The sequence below is a fragment of the Nelumbo nucifera genome, chromosome 6, assembly GCF_055504915.1.
Source record: "Nelumbo nucifera cultivar China Antique chromosome 6, China Antique-T2T, whole genome shotgun sequence".
Lineage (NCBI taxonomy): Eukaryota > Viridiplantae > Streptophyta > Magnoliopsida > Proteales > Nelumbonaceae > Nelumbo > Nelumbo nucifera.
Genome location: NC_142654.1, coordinates 27,983,625 through 28,004,552, shown reverse-complemented (window position 1 = coordinate 28,004,552; position 20,928 = coordinate 27,983,625). Strand labels below are relative to the sequence as shown.

General features: G+C 41.2%; 1 protein-coding gene across 2 annotated transcripts; it reads right to left on the bottom strand.

The window, feature by feature from the left end:
• Nucleotides 1-16,770: 16,770 nt before the first annotated feature.
• On the bottom strand, nt 16,771-20,272 carry LOC104598545 (scarecrow-like protein 6). Of its 2 annotated transcripts, XM_088889770.1 has the most exons (2): nt 19,685-20,272; nt 16,771-19,590 (listed from the first exon to the last, which is right to left on the bottom strand). In XM_088889770.1, exon 2 carries the CDS (start codon nt 19,186-19,188, stop codon nt 17,185-17,187), a length of 2,004 nt encoding a protein of 667 aa, XP_088745896.1. In that variant the 5' UTR covers nt 19,189-19,590; nt 19,685-20,272; the 3' UTR covers nt 16,771-17,184. The 2 variants fall into 2 exon arrangements, with proteins under 2 accessions (XP_088745896.1, XP_010258971.1); XM_010260669.3 differs by having other exon boundaries at nt 16,771-20,166.
• Nucleotides 20,273-20,928: the final 656 nt, after the last annotated feature.

The following is a 20,928-nucleotide window of genomic DNA, read 5'->3' as shown; positions in this document are numbered from 1 at the left end:
TTTTGATGTATGAACACCTTTTTTTTTTCATAGATCACACCAGATGAATCAGAATTTGCTGTAATAACCGAGCCCAGTTGTACCAACCATACCAGGCTGTCTTAATGGGGATTATGCGAGTGGGTGACGCAATCACCAGGCTTAGTATACTCTAAAATTGGCTTCAGCCCTAAATTAGCCAAACAATAATTATCAGAAAAAAAAATTTAGCAAAACAATAGAAGTTGAATTGACTCTACAGTTATGTGTATGTGTATTGTATGTGGCAATTTGAGATGATGATAATCAATTGGGACAGGTCTGGCCAGAAAATTTTTGGGCCTTATGCAGACGGAAACCAGGTGAACCTAAACACAGAACCTGGGCTGAAACTTTTATGCCAGGTCATGTGAAAATGATCACCCTTAAGTTGAAGCATGGTGTATTAGTGGATTTGTAGCCATTCATACTAAATCACTTTTTTTCTTTCAAAACATGCCATTGACTTGGTCAACAACTAAGTAACTTGACTAGTTGAACCATCAATCCAATCAGACTTGAGCCTTTATTTTTGAGGAACTTGTATTTTTAGCTATTAACACCATTAATAACAACTGACATTTGTTATACATATTTTGTTTAATATGATGAATATATGATATTATAGACATTATAGGTTGACTTGTTTGAACCAAATAATTGAACTGTTAACCCGTCATCTAGAGAAGAATACAAAGTCCAATCATATTTAAGACGTTAGTTTCTATTAGTGTTTTTCTTTTTTTTTTTTTTAACTTGTGGTCGAATCAGTAGCTTGAATTGATCAATATCATCCATCAAAGATTCCATGTCTATTTCATCACCAATCTTCTTGAATGCATAAAACTATTGACTTGGTCAATAACCTAGTGCCCCTAATATAGGCATATGGGGTAAATTTGATCAAGTCAATGTTTTCAAGAATCAAGCAACCAAAAACCATAAAACCATGTACATGGTCTTCTTGTCCTGATTTCCTCTTTAAGTATTGTACACAAGGACTTAAATTACCAAGACGAATGAATTTATTACATTGCACTTCGAAAAGAAAAATAAAAAGATTAAAATGCAACCAAAAACCATTTTAACTATTCTTTTTTTCAGTCCGAACGGTCCAACCATGAGGTCCAGTCGAAGTGTGGTGACACTTCATATTTAATGACCTCTTCTCTATTAATATATTTATAGTAAAATTGATTTAATCTACCTATCATTGTGATTGTGATTGAGAGAATAGTTGATCAGGCCTTTCACAGTTTCATGTAAGGTTTTTAAAATTGAACCGAACAATAAACTGTTTAAGGGTCTAGTTCTCGAGTCAAATAGTTTAATTGTTCAAACCAAACAGATAGCCCGTTCTGATGGTTCGAACGGTTCGAATGCCTAGGTCAGCGGTTTGCTAGCCAAATCAACGGTTTTTGGCCAAAATGACAGTTTTGGGGTAAAATGGAATCAGTCAGATGACCAGTTCCCGGTTTTTTGGTCCAATCGTCCGGTCTGGTCTGGTTTGGAAAACCAAGGTTTCATGATCTATTTTGTTACATCTAATAAATGGAAAGTACATATGGAACACCCATAAGTGGATGGCTTGTGTTTTATGATCAACCATGGTTGGCATAAAAGATATTCTTCCATTGGTCTGTCTCATGCTCATCCGTCATCATATGAGATACAAGCATAAAAAATATTTAGGGCCCGTTTGTTTTTCGGATTTTGTGATGAGAGAAGTTGGTTAATGGGATTTTATTTCCTTTTGACCAAGATACCCATATTCTTTTTTTAAATTTATGTGGAGTCCATAGAAAATTTATTTTCCTTGAGTAAGTGATACCAATCTCATAGGTGAATAAGTAATTTTCTCACTTGGAAGGAAAATTGGTAATACTTGAATGGGATAAAATTACCCCTTTTAATAATAGTTTTTATGGCTAAAATGGACATTATCTTATTTACCTAGAAAATTAAAAAAAAAGATGGATAAACTCATTTACTTGAATAAGTATTTCCTAGGAAACATTTATCCGAATAAGTAACTTCCCAAAAAGCGAACAGGACTTACTAGTACAATCGAAAGACCAACCATATTTGTTTACATTTAATCCTCCCAAGACCTATAATATACTTCTATAGATTCTATACAGATCAACAAAGAGTACTTTTTCATAGAAAAGGGCCTCATTAGATTAAACCGATTCGACAAATATTTGAAGGTTAATTAACTTAAACCCAAATATAACATATTAATAGTTTTTTTAAGTATTAATGATAAAAAAAGAGGGGGATGAAACCTTACCCTTGAAACAAAAATAGGAACTGGAGCTCAAAACAAAAAGAAAAAAAATAAAACCAGAAAAAGTAAAGAAGAATACTGAGGGCGGTAACCCTTATTTATTCTAAACGACCCTTGTTGGACTTGGTTAACATTTCTGCCCCACAGCACATCTCCGCCGTATATTGGGAACATCTCCCGATGATGACATCATCGATTCTGGTATCATCATCAGGAGATATTCTCAATATACGGCAGGGATGTACTGTGGGGCAGCCCCTTATGGGGCGGAGATGTGAACTCTGTTGGACTTGTTCTTTTTCTTTCTCTTGTTTCCCATCATCACCATTCTTCATTCCAATCATTATTCTATTAGGATAAAGCATCTCTAACCAAGTTCTCAATAGTGTGATCATCTTTCTTCACAAGAATGGCTCATATCAATGATAACAATTAAAAAGAAATTGCACATTTTCTCTAATTCCAATCTCTTAATCTTCCTAGTACCATTAATTCGCCATGGATCAAGGAAAATTTAGCCTTTCATCACGGGTTGATTTAGTTGCACATTTGGAAAATAGTCACCACCTTTGTTGGTTTTTAGTTGCAGCCTTGGGAGCATTCTCTTTGTTCAATGTCGTAGGGTTTTCTTCAGCCTTTTCCCCTCTTTCTTTTTACAGAAAGTGTAATAAGCAGGGAAGCTCTCATAAATGATCTCAATTGCCAAAACTCGTTAAAATTTTTGTCAATCCCCAACCTTTGAGGGTTTTTTTCAAAAGATCTACTTCTACACAAACGTGTGCCTCTCTATAATACAGTAAGTATAAAGGCCAATGCTTCAATTTTCAAAACTCTACCAACAAGTTAGACTGTGTTTGGAAATGATGCAAATAACTGTGAATGCAAATATGTAGAGTGTAAAACGGTTCATATAAATTGCAAAATTGGGTTACTTTTGCACTAACAAATTTACCTTCTTACCAAACAGATTTTTAGCTGTAATTGATGCAAACATGAATTCCAATAAAGCATATGCTTTTTTTTATCAAAAGCTCACTTGAGCGCAAATTTATTTATTTTTTATTGATGTACTTTTACATCTTATTATCAATGTAAATATGCATTGGTCTGTCATTTGTCAATGCATAAATGTAATGTTGCCAAAAACAGACAAAAGTGAACCAGAGTGCAAATTTACTCTGAACCAGGATTTACACTCCATTTGCAGATGAAAGAATCATTATTCATTATTAAGATTAATATGAAGTTGAGGAAAAGAAGTCCTGATGGGAATTAGGTAAGATTCATAACCAAGAATCCAAGATAATATGCTAATGACCACTTAAAAAAATGAAAAGGAACATCCTTAATGTGGATTGATTCCCATAGCGAAACCCTGAGGAACTCATCCTCATCAACAACCCGAATCAAAACCATACAAGAATCAAGAGTTGAGTACCAAGTTGTTTTGAAGATGAAAATGTCAAACTAATACAAAAAATATTTGATCTCATATAAGGGTGGTATGCAATGGATGCACTTCCCAATAAGTGCATTCTAAGAGGTTCAAACAAACTCTTGAATCACCTCGTCTGAAAACTGGACTGTTGGTTCACCCTGTTTCAATGTAAGAATCTTCTTATCACCATGATCTTTATAAGGGCCATTGGGGCGAGAATCGAGTTTACATCTGTGCCCCACAAAGTCTCACAGCACATTCTTGTTGTGTATTGGGAGCATCTCCCAATGATGATATCATCGATTTTAGTACATCATCGAGAAATGTTTCTAATACACGGCAGGAATATGTTGTGGGATGTTGTAGGGTGCAGATGTGAACTCGACAGCACTAGTAGGATTCCCATTTTTTCAACATGTTTATCATAACCAAACCCAATAGTCAAGAAATTAAAACTAATCAACTTATTGAAGTTTGCATGCGTTTTATTTCTAGGGCCAATTGGTGAGAAGTGTGAAACAGGGTTGTTTTACAGAAAATGGAAGATACTTTTTCTTTTGCCAAAAGGCAAAATTTCATTCAACTGCTCAAAGCAAGATTAACTTGTAAAACTTACACAATGAAAGAAGGTGCACAATACCAGGCTTGTTCAGTCACCTCTGCCAACTGATGTTCGATGTTACGTGTGGTTGTGCGCTGTTCTTCAATCGCTCTCCAAACAGCTTGTAACCCCTGATCACCGTCACGGGGTGGGTTGCGACTGCTACCGTCTTGGCTGGCCATCTGACTGGGCAAACTCCCTGCTCTGATACCACCTAACGCAGCGTGGAAGTAATGGACACCGGAGCTGGCTATGCAAGCACCGGGCGTTCGCTAATTCCTAGCGACTAACACCGATTTCTCTAGGAGAGAGAAAAGGTGGCGAAAACTCAAAGAAGAGAACTTGAAGAAATTCTGAAAATATGAAGTATGAATTGATGAATAATTCTGGGAAAATAGCAGTATTTATAATACATTTAGAAATTGTAAAAGAACTAGGAAATAACAAATAGGATAGATCCAAATATCTAATCTGATAGGATCGAACTCTTCTTGGTTTGATCTCCACCATCTGATCTCCCTTGATGTATGAATCTTGGATTATCTTGCTAATCTTGATGCTTCTTGGAGTCTTGTTAGAATTCTGATCTTGATTTCTGGATAATCTTGGAAGAGTCTTGCTTTATCTTGATAATCTTGGAAGAGTCTTCTTATCTTAACCTTATCGTAGGAGCTGCCACCCCTAGGGGTGAGATGGGCCTTGTGATGGGCCTCCATCATTCTCCCCCACTTGGAGAGAACTCGACCCTGAGTCGTGACTAGGATAGGCAAGTGTTATTTCTGGCAGGTACCGGTGAAGGTCAGCAACGTTGAAGGTCTTGGATACCCATATGATCTGGTAGGTCCACTACATAGGCATTATCATTAATCTTCTTCACGATCTTGTATGGACCATACTTCTGAGGCTTCAACTTGTTGTAAGTACCTACGGGAATTCTTTCCTTCCTTAAAAAGACCATGACCTCATCACCTACATCAAACACTTGAGGTCGGCGGTGCTTGTCTGCGGCCATCTTGTACTTGGCGTTGGATTGCTCTATCTTCTGCTTCACGGCCTCTTGGACGGACTGGATTTGTTCTGCTGAGATACTGGCGCCAGGTACTCTGGGTAGCTTCACTAAATCCAGTGCATGGTTAGGGACCTTCATGTATACGATGGAGAATGGGGATCTGCCTGTAGAATTGTGCACTGCATTGTTATAGGCGAACTCGGCCTGGGCTATGGCGAAGTACCACTATTTTGGCCTCTCCCGACATATGCTGCGAATTAAATTCCCTAAGGTCCAGTTTACCACTTCTGTCTGTCCATCTGTCTGCGGATGGGTTGTACTGCTGAAATTAAGTGATGAATCAAACAACCTCCACAGGGTCATCCAAAAGTGATTGAGGAACCGTGTGTCACGATCTGATGTGATGGTCTTGGGTACCTCATGCAAGCGAACAATCTCCCTGAAAAACAATTTGGCCGTAGCGGATGCATCTGTTGTTTTCTTGCATGGGAGGAAGTGAGCCATTTTTGAGAATCTATCAACCACCACGAAAACGGAGTTCATGTTCCTTTGGGTTTTTGGCAAACCTAGCACAAAATCCATGGATAGGTCTTCCCATATAGCAGTAGGAACGGGTAGGGGCATGTAGAGACCTGTGTTCTGGGTTTGTCCCTTAGCTGTCAAACATAACACCTGCTTACAATGGTAGACACGTCCTTTCTTAACTCCGGCCAATAATATCGCCCCTTAACTGCTTCTACTGTTTTATCCCTTCCCAGGTGTCCTGCTAATCCACCCCCATGCAAATCCCTGATGATCTTTTCGCGGAGGGAGGTGCAAGGGATACACAGCTGTTCTCCTTTCATAAGAAACTCATCATAAATAAAGAAGTCCTCTGCTGGCTGCTTATTCACACATTTCTCCCATACCTATTGGAAGTCTTCATCCTGCGCATATAAGTCTTTTAGGCACTCAAAACCCACAATGTCAACACTGAGGGTCTTGATGAGAGCTACACGCCTGTTAAGTGCATCAGCCACTTTATTTTGCTGTCCTGCCTTATACACAATTTTATATGGGAACTTGTCTAGGAAGGCAACCCATCTAGCATGCAAATCACTTCTTAATTGCTTTTGCCCACTAAGATATTTTAGGGCCTGATGGTCAGTGTAGAGAACAAATTCTTTTGCAATTAAATAGCGTTCCCAAGTCTTCAGGGCTCTAACTACAGCATAAAACTCCTTGTCATAAGTAGACCACTTTCTCCTAGCTTCACATAATTTTTCATTGAAGAAAGCAATGGGTCTCTTTTCTTGGGACAATACAGCCCCTATGCCAACTCCACTGGCATCACATTCAACTTCAAATAATTTATTAAAATTTGGTAAAGCAAGAACAGGAGCAGTACATAACTTTTTTCTTTTATGAGGGCAAAACTCTGTTCTTGTTCTTCTCCCCATTGAAATTTTCCTTTTTTCAAACATTCAGTAATGGGAGCCATGATACTATTAAAATTCTTAATAAAGCGCCTATAGAAGGTTGCCAACCCATGAAAACGCCTGACATCTGTGACAGTGGATGGGATCGGCCACTTCCTAATGGCTTTCACTTTTTCTTCATCTACTTTTACACCATCCTTGCTTATAATAAATCCCAGGAATAATAAATTATCACTCATAAAGATGCATTTCTTCAAATTAGCATATAATTTATTTTCCCTCAATGTTTTCAAGACCTCCCTAATATGTCCCACATGCTCAGTGATAGATTTGTTGTATATCAAAATATCAACAAAATAGACTACCACAAATCTACCAATGAAGGGGCGCAATACCTGGTTCATCAACCTCATGAATGTGTTGGGTGCATTGGTTAGTCCAAAGGGCATGACTAACCACTCGAACAAGCCATCTCTAGTCTTGAAGGTTGTCTTCCATTCATCTCCGGGACGGATCCTGATATGATGATATCCACTCCTGAGATCAATCTTTGAGAAAACTATAGCTCCATTAAGCTGATCCAGCATGTCGTCCAGCCTAGGAATGGGGAATTTGTACCCAATAGTAATTTTGTTAATGGCCCTGCTGTCGACACACATTCTCCAACTGCCATCATTCTTAGGTGTTAGCAAAGCTGGTACTGCACAAAGACTCATACTGACTTGAATGTGTCCCTTCTTCAATAATTCTTCTACCTTTTCCCAAAATATTTCATTTTCTTTAGGACTCATCCTGTAATGTGGGAAGTTAAATAGACTATCACCTGGAACAAAATCAATATGGTGCTGTATATCTCTCATGGGAGGGAGTCCATTGGTAATTCCTCTGAAACTACATCATGGAATTCATCAAGTAGTCCCTGCACTTCCACTGGAATTTTATTTTCATCATTAACATTTTCTCCCTTTACTACTAACAAATGTACCTCACGAGTATCCTTACATTCTTTTACAAATTCAACATGATGATGGGTAATGGTAAGGAAATTTTTCTCATGTGCTTTTGGGGCCTTTGTAATGTTCTTTTTAGCCATGGGTAACAAAGTATAACGTATACCCTCTTTTTCAAGTTGGTAGGTATTCTTTGTACCCATGTGCCTTGCATCTGTATCAAATTGCCAAGGCCTCCCTAACAAAATATGACAAGCATCCATATCTACAATATCACAATATACTTCATCATGGTACTTACCAATACAAAAAGGTACCTTGCAGCGCTCCTCCACACATACGCCGCCTCCTTCCATGATCCACCCAATTGTATATGGGTTTGGATGTTTTCCAGGAAGTAACTATAACATTTGTATGACACCCCTGCAAATAATATTTTCTTGACTGCCACTATCAAATAATTTTCCCTTGACAGTACATCTAGTACGGAACAATTTGTGCCTTTGAGAATTATCTTTATTTTTCTGGGACAGCATTAATTTTCTCACAACACAGGTATACTCTTCATGTTCATATGGACCCTCTTCATCCTCCCCATTAGGGCCATAGTATACCTCCTCCTCAATATCTTCTTCCTCCTCCCTTTCAACCATATTAACTACCTTCCTCCTGGGACAGTCACTGGATCTATGTCCAACCTCATTACATTTAAAGCATTTAATAGAAGCAGGCCTTGCATAAGGGTTACTGGGTTTAGGAGGGTTGGAAGGATTACCTTGAGTATGTCCCCCTGTAGTAGCCTTACCAGCGTTACTTGTGCTTGCCGGGTGAGAGGGTTGTACTATCGGGACTGATTTGTTCCTGTCGACAGTTGCCGGTCTGTTGTCGCTCCCGCTGTACCGGCGGTAATTATCACAGCGTGCCTTGTCTTGGAACATTAATTCTGCTTTTAGAGCCAGGTTCCTTGCTTCCTGCATACTAAGAACCATCTGTACACCAATTTTATATCTGATGGACGGTCTCAAACCGCTTAGATAACGGGTTGTCTGCTGGTTATCACTTTCAGATAATTGATTTCTTTCGGCTAATCTCAAAAATTCAGATGTATATTCATTAACACTACGAGAACCCTGCGCACACCGTTTGTAAGATTCGAACATGTATTGTTCATAATCTGGGGGTAAAAATCCACCTCTTATGAGTTGTTTCATGCGCCTCCAGGTTCGAACATGACCCCTTCCTTCTCTAATCCGGGCCTCTCTCAGGCGTTCCCACCAAACATATGCACCTCCCTTTAATCGGAAAGCTACCAGTTTTACCCTTCGTTCCTCTGGTATCTCCATGTACTCAAAGAATCTATTGACTTCTGTGATCCAATCTAGAAGTCCTCTATGCCAAGATCTCCACTAAAAGTAGGAATATCTACGTTGAGTTTAAATTCATCATTATTCCTACGGGGATTGAAATTACCTTGATTGTGCCAATTTCTGTCGTTTCTGTCGTTGTCGGGAAGAACTAGAGCACCACCAAACTCGAAATCATCATCACTGTCGTCGTCAAGAACTGGACGTCGGGACGCAGTAATGACGGGTGGTCTGTCGTGGTCGTCTCCTTCGATCTGTTGTGGATTTTCCCAGTTTCGTGGAACAACCTCCCGTAACAAGGTTCACAGTTGTCCAGTCACCTCTGCCAACTGATGTTCGATGTTACGTGTGGCCGTGCGCTGTTCTTCAATCGCTCTCCAAACAGCTTGTAACCCCTGATCACCGTCACGGGGTGGGTTGCGACTGCTACCGTCTTGGTTGGCCATCTGATTGGGCGAACTCCCTGTTCTGATACTACTTGACGCAGCGTGGAAGCAATGGACACCGAAGCTAGCTATGCAAGCACCGGGCGTTCGCTAATTCCTAGTGACTAACACCGATTTCTCTAGGAGAGAGAAAAGGTGGCGAAAACTCAAAGAAGAGAACTTGAAGAAATTCTGAAAATATGAAGTATGAATTGATGAATAATTATGGGAAAATAGCAGTATTTATAATACATTTAGAAATTGTAAAAGAATTAGGAAATAACAACTAGGATAGATCTAAATATCTAATCTGATAGGATCGAACTCTTCTTGGTTTGATCTCCACCGTTCGATCTCCCTTGATGTATGAATCTTGGATTATCTTGCTAATCTTGATGCTTCTTGGAGTCTTGTTGGAATTCTGATCTTGATTTCTGGATAATCTTGGAAGAGTCTTGCTTTATCTTCATAATCTTGGAAGAGTCTTCTTATCTTAACCTCATCCTAGGAGTTGCCGCCCCTAGGGGTGAGATGGGCCTTGTGGTGGGCCTCCATCAATGACGATGAACTGGCACCGTTTTTCAAATAAATGAAAATCATACCACACACCAACTAAGTCATGTGCAATTCTATCATAGGAACATGGTACCAATGTTTGCAACCCACCGTTGATCTGATCGATTGAACTGTCACCTGGCCAGGATTTTGGGTCCAATTCGGTCAAGACCCACCAGACGGTCAAAACCGTTGATTAGGTCAAGAACCATTTGACTAGTCCGGTTGAACTGGTGACCCACGACCCAGAGACAAAAACGGTTCAGACTCCGAGTCGATTTTTTAAATATTGCATGGTACAAACTTGAGAACGCATTGGTGGATGGATTGAAATAAGGCTCCGCAATCGGCAATCAAGGTATGAGTTTGACAAGGAGGATGAATTCTCTCCCATCAAGGTTTGAACAATAGAAAGAGTGTCTCATTCAATAGAGCCGCATTGTTTTATGTATTTTTAAAACCAAGATAGAGGGGTATTTTATGTCCAGTAAAAAGTCCAAGCCAGTGCAAACTAAATTAACTAATTCATTTTTTTAGTAGTATAGATAAGTTCATTTAGGGGGTGTTTGCCAATGTCTATGATTTTGTTTTTCAAAACCAAAACAACTACCACATCAATAGTTGTTTTTGTTTTCAGAAACATACTTGTACATATTATTCTGTAAATAGTATCCAATTTTTACAGTGCAGATGTGCCTGGACTTATCAATCCCAATCCCATGGTTAGGATCATCGGTGCTTGCAATTCTCAAACCGTGTCTAGTTGAAGCTTGAAACTTGGGGGACACAATCCACAAAGTTGAACTCGAAATGGAGAAGAGCCAAAAGGGAACCTTGTTTCTGGGGTCACAAAAGCTTCAACTCTAACTGAGTATCTCAGAACCTTCCCAAGTCTGGAAATAGGAATCTCAAAGCAAAACCGAAAAGAAAACATGACAGTTAAAAGTTGAAAGAAAAACAAATTGAGTTTTGCAAGAAAAACAAGGCAATCCCCCACCCTATCCGGCCCATAGACTGTAAGACTGATACACATAACAAAATGAGAAGGCGATTGAAATAATGGACGGAAAAAGCGAGAATCAAATCGAGTTGATTTCTGACAGAGGGAGAGAGAGAGAGAGTGTGTATCTTGTATAATGAAAAAGAACCCAAATCGGACAGAATCATGAATCTTGGGTTTCGGGTACAAAAGCATTGCATTTGATGTACTAAGTGAACTGTAAACAACATGAAGATGGAAACAATACAAACCCTTGGAAAGCAGCACCTTGGGTTTATTAATCATGGCTGTACCATCGTGATGAATTAGTTAGGTCAGTACAGTCTAAAGTTACTATGTAGAGAGACTTTACAAGACTTTTACCTTTTGGCTACAACTTTTATGTTTCAATGAGATTAAAATGCTCAATTGAGAGCTGGCTTGACTACTGCAACTCTTTAATCAGGCATTCAGGCCTCAAACTAGAGTCCGTCTGGAGGGGTTAAGCTGAAGATGCAGCTAGCCTGGTTCAGATGTTTTGAAGTGATCCTGATAAACTAACTATTTAAAGAGGCTAAAGCAGATAACCCGCCAAACAGAGCACATCTGCGCGTGTATTGGGAACATATCCCGAAGTTCTCAATGGGAGATGTTCTCAATATACGGTGAGATATGGTGTGGGGTGCATATGTGAATTCACGACTTACTGATAGCAGATTAGAGAGAGAGAGAGTGGAGCATTATTTCCTTCATGCAAGTAGATTAAACAAGACAGTCAAGATGATTAGAAAAACTGAAGGAGCTGAATAGTTATTTATGGAAAGACCTGACATTGCACAAAGAAATGGGCAATGTATTAGGTTGTCTCTCTTTTTATCCTTATGGGGTCTCCTGAACCCCACCAAGCTGTTTGTCTTTCTCTATCGATTTAACTTTACACTACTGTACAAAAAGAACAAATGGGAAGAGGATAGCTAGAAAATTAATATATGATATTACATCAGCAATTATATCAAATAAGAAACTTCCAAGAAATTCTGGGCAAGCACGGCTTTGAGTTAATAATTGAGAGTTGATATGCATTTTGACTCTTTAAGCTTGGTATCAAGGAACACTGGAGTACCGGGAGAGATGTTTCAACTTTTCTACGAGGCCCGAGAAGATCAAAATCATCGTCGTCTTCGTCGTTTAAGTCAATCATATGGGGTCGGTTATATGAATCATGTTTTGTCATTACATTCTGTTCTGTTTAGTACCCAATATATCGATTGTTAGATTATGAACGCTTAAATGATTTCTCACTAATCTAATTAAACAGAATGAGAAATCATTCATTAATCTAATTCATTAGATTTCTCATTCATTAGTACCCAAGTGTTCCTTGATTTCTCATTAGCCAGGCCCCTTTAAATGATTTCTCACTAATGATTTCTCATTCATTACATTCATTGCTGATGTAATCGATAGTACCCAAGTTCCCTTTATCTTCTGGGGTCGGTTATATGACTTTCAGGCTTTATCTTCTCTTTCTCATTCATTAATCTAATTAATCTAATCAAATATTCAACAAAATATAACCTCAGAACTAGGATGACTAGTACTGACCCGATCCACCAAAACATCTAGTTTCCGGGTTTTGGCTGGTTGGTCCCTGTCATGTCTGAGTATTGTATAAATTATAACCCAATCCCGATTGACAATTTTCGGACTCGACCAGAAATGACCCGCCACCGACGCAATTCAAGAAGCATATTTGCAATAAAAGGGGCCTGGCTAAGGCTAACTTGCCGCATTCTCCGGGCCAGCTAGGCCAACAGTCAAAGGCAATTCCAATCTGGGTTACAAATTTCAACCTCCAGTCACAAGTCACAAGACGCATTCGACAATAGCATGCAACCATGGTTTGGGCCATACCCAAAACCCGGGTGGAGCATCCAATCAAATGTCCTTTTCTCTCTGTCGAAAATTAATAAAACTGCCCATGAAAATCCGAAAGGGTCATGGATTGGAAACCGGATTCAGTCGATGCAAAGCCCGTTTGAACACCCATTATAGCCTTGTATCGAGAATATCTCCCCATGAAATAAAGCACAGAAGTGCCCAATGCAAGGCTGTAAAAGCTGTTCAAACGGTATTCGAACGGCCTTGCACTGACTCAAACCTATCTCCGTGGATTGAATGGTTGCAATCTTTACAAGGGACACTTTGGACAATTGGAGGGATGGTTTGATTGGGGAATGGGGATGCCCTGTGTCCCTCTCCTCCTCTCTGGTCCTCCTCAACATTTCATGAACTGTCTTGTTTTGTGTTACTCGTGCATGAGAGGACTACAACTGTTCATGCCTGTAAGTGGGGCAGCCACGCTCACAAGCATGCATAGATTTTAGAGATCCTCTCGTACTCTTTGGAGGGCTGTTTAGTCCTGCCCTGTGGGGCAATGAGGAGGGGTGTCCTAGTATTGGACAGCCCTTAAATTGGCTAGATCCGATCGGGTCCTGCCTACAAAGTTCCAAACCCGTAAGCTGACTTTAAGTGCTTTGGTGGGTCTCCCCTTTCCGGTGAGACCGGTGACATTATAGTTTCATACACCCCCCAGGCCCCCAACCCCACCAGAGGTTGTAAGTCACAATGCCCAAAGGGTACGGACTTGGGTCACAGTTTGGACGTATCACGTCATGCTTGGACACATGTGGGGAATTTCAAGCCATGTGGGCCCATCCTCCCTGCAGCTACCGTACACGTGGCATACTACTTGATTGTGACCAACCATTCCGTGGGTGACCACCAACAACTTGGGGTGTTTAGTGGGCGAGATCTCTTGTCATTTTCTTCTCACTGCCCAATAACAGCTGCAACAGATGAGAGACGTACACACCCTCTTCATGAAACACGGTCCTCCAATTCTGGTTTGGGGATCGGTAGTGGGTCCCATCCCCTGCATACGCCACGTGTACGGTCGATATGGACCTGGTAGAAACCCGCCACATATTTACGATTTTCCACCCTGTGGGCCGTGGGGATCCGAAATATCGGTTGGTAGGAATTGGGATGATCCAATCCCAATCCATCAGAGTTCAGACATCAGTCTATCCATTTGTCTATACAATTAGCCTTGGCCCTCACTCTGTCACTCAGCCAGAGAAATTTATGAAATGAGAGATATTGCAAAGAAAGCTAGTCAGACACGCCTTCCATTTCCATGGGAAGGGGTGTAAGGGGTCGTGTTACATCACAATCGAATTTGATCTGAACCATTGAAGAGGTGTGTCATGTGTGGCCCCCATCTAAGTTGGATGGGTCAAACATGATTTAGAAAAAGAGAAATGATGTTAGATCAGGTAAGATGATGTGATGATCAGGAGGACGTAGAACGTCTCAATTCATAGAAAGCAACAAGAAGTGGGCCAAACAAATCTATTGGATGGTCCGGATCACTTGGGCACCTACAACAATCAACAAACACCCCCCATACCCAATTACCCATGGTGGTCAGTGGTCACAGTTTCTGTTGTATACAAGGGCTTTACACAAAAGTTGAAACCCACCACCCTCACAAAAACACTTGAGTGGGCTACCCTGCCCATAAAGAAATCCTGTCACCATCTACATTAGAGACTGACTGACCTCATCGCCATTAAAAACAAAGATACAACAAAACCCCCCTCAATAATTTCAATTTAGATTTTATTGGGGGTAGGGGGTTTCTACCTTCTCCACACTCCTTATCCAATCTTATAGTTATTCTTACCCACCTTCTCCCTCCCAAAAAAACACTAAACAAAAAAAGAAAAGCCCAGTTAATGCAAAAACAAAAACAGATAGAAACCTTAGAATCGCAGACTAAACCAAGAGGATTAAAGAAGCTTAGGGGCTTCAATTTGAATTAATTATGCCCAGAAGCAAATATAAAATCCCACCATTATCGAGGTTGTTGTTTGCAGGGATTTTTAGAGGATCGTTTTCAAGGGTACCGACGTGTTAAATTTGCTTTCTTTTTGAAAGAAAGAAAAGAAAGAAAGCAGAATAAGATATGATTGATCATCGTCTTTGTCCATACTCGGCATGTTCTCATGCAATTTTTAAATCACCCAAAAAATTTCTAATGTATTTTATTTTCTACATATTAATGAATGTTGTATAGATTATAGACTTCTATTCCCACCTGCAACATGGTCTCCACATTAAATTTATGTTTGGTGATAAAGAAATGGAGGCCAATGAGGTGAAGAAAAAGAAATGAAGCTTAAACTAATCATGTGGAGGTCCAATCGAACATGAGGCATGTGGATTGATTGGAGAGGTATTAAAACTATCCACACCAATAGCAGATTCAATGTACAATAGTACAATTGTTAGCAGCTTAGAATGCATAAACAAATATTATGTTCCACAGTACGCAGAGGCGAGAGGACCACATATCATCCACTGACCCCACCTTCATTGACAAATTAATAAGAACTCCACAAACAACAAACTAACAAAGCGTGTTACGCGTTACAAATCATAGTTGCACAGAGAGAGAGAGAGATGGGTTTAGTTCTTGAAGGTTATATTAATGTCCATAAACCAAGATTTGACAACTGGAACTGGGTCATCATAAACATCTGATTACAAGACAATTTCCAACAGATGTGATTAGTAGAAGGGTCTGGATTTGATCGTCTCAAAGGGCTGCTGCTTATAGTTTCCAACCTCGATTTAAAGGCAGTCTCTTTATTCTATTTCTATTTGTGTTAATCCTCAAAGGTTTCAATGTTGGGTTCCAGAGATGACGATCATTTAACAAGGAACAAAACTTCCTAGACAGATTATCAAGGCCAAGTGTTTAGTAGAGACACAAGTATGAACAGGATAAGCATCAAAATGAGTTCTTCAATCAAACACGAGATCCCAATAAATGAAACAGAACCGGTTTCTCAAAGTTGAAAAGCAACAAAATTGGGATCAAGACCAACCTCGAGCATACTAACAGAACTAATTTCTCACATGAACACTTTGTGAAGGCAATCATCTAGTTCTCAAGACAATGGATACCCCAACAATTTGACTATGCTCGAATATCCGACCATGGAGCAGAAAAAAAACACCTGGAGAAAAGAAATTAATGGCGCCTCTACTCTATATTATGGCCCAAGACCTAGAACAATTGTTTGATTCAGAGGGAGAGGGAGGGAGGCAGAGTGCAGTATCAGCAATATATAGCATCAAACTAGTATGTTCTTGAAACTTCTAACAGAACCAGCAACCAAACTGAGACAAAAGCAAGAAGCAATTACTAGAAAAAAATCATTAACAGAAAAACCAATATCCAAATTCTAACACAGTATACTTTCAGAGCCCAAGAAGTAAAATTGCAAAGCATCCATCTGACTGCACCATAAACGAACTCAACAAGAGAGAACAAGCCGCATAAGAAAATTAATTGTAAATTTTCAAATCATCAGCATAGGTAAAATTTTCTCTATATTATTCTCTGGAAAGAACAAGGAACTATCTAAAGCTAACACCAGCAAATATGGAGGGAAACTGCAATCGCAAATTAAAGTACCAGAAGAAACCAACATCTATATTAGCAAGACAAGTAATTGCCACGGAGAAATCCATCATCAAATAGAAGGTAGTGTAAGAGATCAGAATCAATTAACAGAAAACTAAGAAGAACTGATAAAAACAAAAGAACTTGGCACATTTATCACCCAAAATAAATAAGCTAAACAAACATGTTGGGGGGGGGTCAATTCTTCCATCCATTTCCATTTCTGTTTTTGCCTTGTTGTCAAGTGTACAACAAACCACCACCATGTTAAAAGAACTACTTCTCAGTTCTCACCATAAACATTAAAACACCTTAGCGGCAATACCCATGTCCAAAATAGAGACTGAAAGAAAGAAAAAATAAAAACTGTACTAGAAGTTGCAGTTTCTCAATGTTTTGCTTTACTCAGAAATAATCTGTCTAAGACCACAGAGACAATGAGAAGACGATAATTACGCAGGAAGGATATCAGAGAACAGGCGCCACCCTCGTAATTGAAGATTTATTAAGATTAAAGAGTAGAATAATAGGTTCGTGGCACCTTGATAACGAAAACGAATTTGGTAAAACCGACCTTCCTGCCTGTAAAAAATGTCGCTCCTCAGCACCTCCAAGCTGATGCCGAGACCAGTTCCCCACGCTGCCAGCAGAGAATGAGAGAAGCCTGGCGTTTTTCCACGTGGAATCCCCTAACATGAAGCCTCTTCACCAGGCATTCAGCCTGAGTCTCAGTGAAATTAGTGAACGGCACGGGCGAGAACCCAGCTGAAGCGAATACGTTCCTCCAAGGTAGCATCTTTTCAGGGGCACGTTGTCGCCCCAGTACAATGCCCTCAATTCTTGGCTGGAATAAGAACTTCTCGATCTTGTGGACGGCATCTGAGTTAACGTTTACAGCATCAAGAGAATCCAGCAAAATTGAGAATGACTGAAGGGAATAGAGGAAGTGGTGTGAGAAGGGGAGGTCACTGCGGTCGCATCCTCGGTCAACAGAGACCACAATTTTTGGGGAGAGTTGTTTCACAAAGCGTAGGAGGGAGGGGACAGAGGATAGTTGAGTCACGGAGGACCCGACGGGAAGGTTCACTGCAACTGCCTCGCTGTCCGACACATGAAGAGGTGCCAGTGACCAGGAAGCTGGGTCAAATGAATCAAGGTTCACGATGTCAAGATCGAATGCGATGCCGAGATCGTTAGCGAAATGGGTCAGGTTCTCCCTAGTGAGACGAAGCTCTAGTTGGTCGTGGGAAGTAGGGGATGTGAAGGCGGTAATCTTCAAAGAAGGGGCACCACCAGGCTTGGATGCAAGCTCCTGCATGAAGGAAGCCCATTGTCCACCAATTCCAATATCAAAGTCAATTATGTGGATTCGATCAGAGCGATCAAGTGCTTCAAGAAGAGCCTGGTTGCAAGTGAAATTCGCAAATTGCAGGAGAGGAGATATCTCGGAGAAGGCCTTGTAGGCGCCAATCTTGAGAACAACATCGAAGTGGGTAGAGTTCCTCGGGGAAGGAGAGGTGGCCGTGTTGTTGCTGGTAAGGAGGAGCAGTTGCAGGGCCTCCTTGAAGTAGAAAGCAGCCCTTTGGAGGGGCTTTCCTACTGGGGAGAGCTGGTGATTGAGCCGCGCCAATATCCCTCGCGCGTGTACCGAGTTCCCGGCCTCGACCAGCTCGGCGGCCTTGAAGAGCTGGTCGACCAATGCCTGCTGCTGCTGATGGGCCACTTCATCGCCTGTACCCACCACCTTCGGCTTTGTCGCCATCGTCGTCGGCCTTTGTTGAAGATGAGGAGGAAGTAACTGGAGCTGAGGGAAACCTTGTTGTTCTTGTTGTTGCTGCTGCTGTTGCAGCTGTTGCCTTCGCAGGAAAAGTTCTTGACCCGAATCGGCAAATGGAACCTTGGGGGGGATCTGGCAGCTTGGGTCGATGGCCGAGTGGGGGCGCTTCGGTTGGGGAGGGAGGAGGAGGTGCTGCTCCTGCTGGGCATACGACAACGGCACAAGGAAAGGCGGATTCTGAGGATGATGGGCTTGTTGCTGATTCATCAGCAGTTGCGGATTGAAAAGCTGAGGCTTTTCATCAGCAGGTTCAAGCTGCGGTGGTTGTTGATGTTGCTGCTGCGGATAAAACACGCCAGGAGGAAAAGAAATAGGGAGAGGAAGATTGTTAGCTGAAGGAGGGAAAATGGGGTTGGGAGGGGTACCGTTGTTATTCGACGCAAAACAAGGAACCTTGTAATTAGGAAGAGGAGATGCATTTGGGACTGAAGTCACTGAACCAACCCTTCCATTTTGATTGTTGCTGTTGCTATTGCTATTGTTGTTTGGCGGAAAAACAGAACCAGGAAATGCCAGAGAAGGATTAATGGTACCCATGACGTTACCGCTCAAAGAAGCGCCTGCCCCAATAGATTCGAACCCAAAGCCTTGGTCGACGATCCCAAATCCCCCGGCATTGCCTTCGAACTCTGAAGAACCCCCACCCTGCAATAAGTGCTTCAAACCCGAAGTTGGGTCGTCCACATCGCCCATGATCCATCGGAGGAGAGACTGTTCTTGGCTTGGCGAGGCCGCAGATTCGGACAACACGCTCTCCCAATCTTCCATTCCGAGTCCACATTTTTCCGCTCCGGTAGCACCGCCGCTAACAATCTCTAGCGCAGTCGGAATCGGCTGAAGCTCCGAAGTCCATTCGTCCTTCCGGGAACCACCAACACCACCCCCAACGCAGCTGCCGGACTCAGCTACTGCAGCCGAGCTGTCCTCTTGCTGCTGGGTAGGCGGCCATTTCTGTGGAGGGTTGTCGGAAACCGCCGCCACGCCGGCTGTGTCGGTTGAGCCGCAGCCTCCGCCCAAGGAAGAAGACAGGGTTGAGGTAGATGTAGGGGGGCTTGGGCTTCTTCTCGTATCCAGAACCGAGGTAGGCTCGTTGCCCAAACAGGTAGCTTCCTTCTTCCACTTCGCTCCTGATATCGAAGAAATCTCTGCAACTTCCAACACCCCCTTCCCCTGCAAATTAAAGGGCATTCCCCTCATCTAAAAATCAAAAATACCTAGAAACCAAAAGTCTCCAGAAAAACTAAAAGAAGACCCAGATGCATACAAAGGAAGAACAGAACAGAAGAGCACGGCAGAATGGGCTTTCAGATAATATTCAAAGACAGCTACACGAGTAGGTTGTCGAAACAAATTTGTCAGCCATTAACAGAAAATATCAACATATTTGGAAGGCCTGAGATCGCTGTTCAGTCGGACTTCAACCCCACCTCCACTTGTTAGATGCATGCACCCGAAGAAACCCATTTCACCAGACACAAACCGCTGTTCTCCTCTTCTTATTCTTCTTCTTCTTCTCTATCTTCTAAGTTATTTCTCAATCCTTCTCCGCCAGTTCCATTTCCTCTCTATTTGTTTCCTTTCTTTCTTTCTTTCTATCCCTCTCTAACCCTCCTTTGTTCTTCTCTTCACTTCTCTTCTACCCTCTTGTGTCGTAGCAGTACTCTGTACCCTTCTCTGTTCTGCCATGGATGCGTGCAACATAAAAAAGGTGATAAAGTGCCCTTACCCTTACCATCTCTCTCTCTCCCCCCGTAAACATTTTCCTTTTTTTATTTTTTCAATTTTATGTGGCTTGTTCTTAGAAGTATTTCTCTCTCTCTCTTTCTCCCTCCTGGGTTTTCTTCTGCCACCGTATACAGTGCCTTTTTCCTTTATTAATTTTCTTTTTTTTGGTTTTTTTCTTTCTGTTACACAGACTCAGAACCCAATAAGGTAATAAACCACCCTGTATATTATATTAAAATAAATCAATAAAAAAATAAATTACGTCGAAAAGAAAATAAAGGTTAACTGCCCAAAATACGATCTTAGCTTTTTTCTTCCAAAACTACCCTTACTGCTTCTCTATTCAGGAATCATGGTTATTCACGTGTAGATAACACGGAGGATCTTTTGGTACTTCTGCAGATGGTTGCTTTTGTGGGTCAGGTTTTCGAAACCAAATCTGGTGATCTGGTTAAAAATATCGTGATTGAATCGAAGCGAGAAATTGATGAGATGAAAAATGTGTGGCTGTGATCTGAGGACGGACGTTATAATGTAACGGTTGTGGCAGGGGCAGGTCTCCTGAGACCCATCTGAGTAGTGAGTTCCACTCTCCACCAGGCATCAGTTCACCACCAATGGCAGCGGAGCTCCGGTGTTTTCTTTTGATTGACCGTCTTGTCCTGGAGCAGAGGAAAAAGCTAAGTAATAAAAAAGCAATGGAGTACGGGGCCTGTAATGAGCAGAGCGGAGGGGCTTTATGGTCATTTAAGAGAAGAAAGGGCTGATTTGTCATTTCAAATA

Coding starts and splice junctions, on each gene's coding strand:
- LOC104598545 (XM_010260669.3), bottom strand. CDS start 19,617: ATGAGGGGAATGCCCTTTAATTTGCAGGGGAAGGGGGTGTTGGAAGTT.